Source organism: Ceratosolen solmsi, unplaced genomic scaffold (genome assembly GCF_000503995.2).
Source record: "Ceratosolen solmsi marchali unplaced genomic scaffold, CerSol_1.0 scaffold29, whole genome shotgun sequence".
In the NCBI taxonomy this organism is placed as follows: Eukaryota; Metazoa; Arthropoda; class Insecta; order Hymenoptera; family Agaonidae; genus Ceratosolen; species Ceratosolen solmsi.
Window position 1 is genome coordinate 7566560 of NW_011948417.1, and position 3187 is coordinate 7569746.

Below are 3187 nucleotides of genomic sequence, written 5' to 3' on the forward strand. Positions count from 1 at the left end.
AATATGATTATGATGATGGTGTAATGGTAATGATAATGGTAATGGTGATAATACGACGTCACGACGTCGACGACCACGAAAACTATGATGATAATAATAATAGTGGTGGTGGTGGTGGTGGTGGTGGTAATGACGACGACGACGACGACGACGACGACGACGACGACGACGACGACGACGACGACGACGACGACGACGACGACGACGACGACGACGACGACGATGATGATGATGATGATGATGATGATGATGATGGCGGCGGCGGCGGAAGCAGCGGCAGCGGCAACGGCAACGGCAACGGCAACGGCAACGGCGACAACAACGGCGACGGTGGTGACGACAGCAGCAACAGCAGCTACAACAGCGTTCAAAAGCATGGCGAACGTCGGGGTGGTAGAAAGCTGCTCCAGATACGGCAGCAACAGGGACGACGCAAAGTCGCCCGAAACATGCGATCCGTTGGCCTAAACTAACTCAGCCACTTGGTGAGGCGACGATGGGCGCACTCTGGCTCTGTAGCAGGTCCGAGCGAGCCTTGAGCCGCCGCTGCATGAGGCGACTCTCGCTAGGTGGGGAGAGGCCAAATAAATTGAGCGACTCCTTGCCAACGACGAGTCGCGACTTGCCGACAATGCCGATTTTGTCCGAGGACTCGCTCTTCTCGTTCTTGGGGCGGCCTCCAGGCTGCTCGTGGAACTCGCTCGAGGAGTGGCTCTCGGAAAGCTCGCTCTTCGAGTCCGACATATGCCCGTACGGATAGTTGTCGTCGTCGGTCGAGGAGGTGGATAGGCGCTGCTCGCGATTCTCCAAAAGCTCCTCGAGATTCACGGAGAAGTGCTGCAGGACGACGCGGTTCACCGCCATCGCGGACTCGGCAAACGCCGATAATTCACGCGCCGAGTTGTTTCTCCTGCAAAATATCAAAGCGAACGTCCGTGCCGGTTAATCGCTGATCGTCCGAGTCACCTGGCCGAGCATCGTCCCCAGCCACCTACTAAGCGCTCGTTTCTAACCTGATGATTTGGGGAGTGGTCAGCGGCTTATCGGCGACCTCGCCGGCAGCCGGACCCGGGTTGATCCAGGGATGAGCCAAGACGCACTCGGCGCTCAGACGGTGATTCGCTTGTTTTACCAGCAAGCCGCTAATGAGATCCTTGGCCTCCTCGGAGATGCTGGCCCAATTGGAGTCGGGGAATTCGTAGTGGCCACGCTGGATGCTGATGAAGAGGAGCTGCTGGCAGCCGCGACAGTTCTCGCCGCGCTCCCAGCCGCAGCTGTTGCCGCAGTTTCCGTAGAAAGGCGGATAACCACAGAGGAGAATGTACATGATGACTCCAAGGCTCCAGAGGTCGCAGCGCTTGTCGTAGTAATTGGCTTCGCCGATGAAGGCCTCGACGACTTCCGGCGCCATAAACTCGGCGCTGCCCACGGGTGTGAGAAGCTGGGGCGTCGCCAAGGGCGAGGAGGCCGTATTGTTGAACTTGATACCCGAGCCGAGGTCGAAGTCGCAGATCTTCACGGGAGTCAGCTTATCGGGGTACACGCACAGGATATTCTCCGGCTTTAAGTCGCGATGGGCGATACCTGCAAATTAAGGATGCGACATTCTCGTAAGACGCTAGGCTACTCTCGCCGCTTCTGCTTTATTATGCTCGCGCTCTTTCAGCTTCAAAATTTCACTGACGTTAATGACAATGGACATTTATTAAAATATAATTACCATCGATCGTCACAACACCGTCACGTCACAACGCCGTCGTCACGTAACGGCCACATATTCAAATTAATCGAAATTTTTTAATGGCGCGCGCACGCGCGCGTGTTTTGTAATGAAAACAAAAGCCAATGCTTTACTTTTACGTTTCGAAGCTGATATTTGCGATACAAGCAAATACAAAGTAACATCAGCATAATATCCGAACTAATAATATTTAAGGGCTAATAATGTTTAAGGATCGCTCCTCTGTTTCGTGTTGCACTTGAACGAGGAATGTGCTGATAAGACGTGAAATAATAGATGATTACAAAATATTAGACATTCGTTAAAAAAATTGGAATTGAAATTTGCATTAGATTAAACCGAGTGTAACAGAGTTAATTTTTTCTCATTGAGATTTTTCTCTCGTTAAGATTATAAAAGAATAATAGTTCAAGCAACACATAAGCGCATAAATCGCTGCTACTGGCATATAAAATGTTTTCAATTTACATACAAATACAAATACCATAAAAACAAAAGGCATTAAATGTAAATAAGACGAAAAAGAACGACTAAAAATATTATAAAAAAACGATAATACAAGGACAACGATACTAACAATAATAATAACAGTGCACTTCCATTGGAGATAACAAAATTTTGAAGAGCAGACTCGATTGTAAAAAGCGTTAAAAATGGTTAAAAAGCTGCACATTATTGGTGGTTCGTGGGGCTCACCTTTCTTGTGAAGAAACTTGAGGGCACTGGCGATGTCGCTGATGATTTCACTGGCCTCGCGTTCGCTAAAGTGCACCCGCTCCTCGATGCGGTTGAGCAGCTGGCCGCCATTGACCTTCTCGAACACGAGGTAGAACCGCTCGTCGTCCTCGAAGAACTCGATCAGCTGGATGATGTTGGGGTGGCCTTGGCAATGATGAAACGTCTCGACCTCCTTAAAAACACGCTCACGCGCGTGTTCCGGTATTTTGTCGATGATTTTCACCGCGTACTCGAGATCCGTGTAGAGGGAGGTGCACGTCTGCACCGAGGCATAGGCCCCCTCGCCTAGCACCTCGCCCGTCAGCTTATACAGTTCTGTCGAGCAAATCAATTACACGGCCGTCTTAATTAAGAAATTATAATAACAAAGTTCAAGTATTTTTCATGGCTATTCTTATGTGACATTGACTCTTTCGACTAGTGTCATCGCATTAATCGTCCATATTTGCAGGCTCTGTCTGTCTTTCTTTTCCCAATATCATTTATTACACCGATCGATCATATTTCATTTATCTCTCCTATATGCCCCAAGCTTCGATGATTTAACTGGTTTTTAAGCAGCCACGCTTTCTCCTGCTCGTGAACGACTCGAATTACTATTGACACGATGGTGAAATTTGACAAATTACCCTACATAAATTTTACCGATTATCCGTGCATGCGTGGCTCGTTATTATCTATACAATTTTACAATTTTCCGCCCATCGA

General features: G+C 48.8%; 1 protein-coding gene across 1 annotated transcript in view; it reads right to left on the minus strand.

Annotated features, from left to right (window-relative positions):
• Nucleotides 1-319: 319 nt before the first annotated feature.
• Nucleotides 320-3187, minus strand: part of LOC105359788 (MAP kinase-interacting serine/threonine-protein kinase 1) — a 22119-nt gene continuing 19251 nt past the window's right edge. Inside the window, exons 3-5 of the mRNA XM_011496477.1 lie at nt 2438-2794; nt 1014-1584; nt 320-910 (exon numbers count right to left, since the gene is read on the minus strand). Coding sequence (XP_011494779.1) covers nt 475-910; nt 1014-1584; nt 2438-2794 — 1364 coding nt within the window. The 3' untranslated portion in view covers nt 320-474. The remainder of the gene's footprint in view (nt 911-1013; nt 1585-2437; nt 2795-3187) is intronic.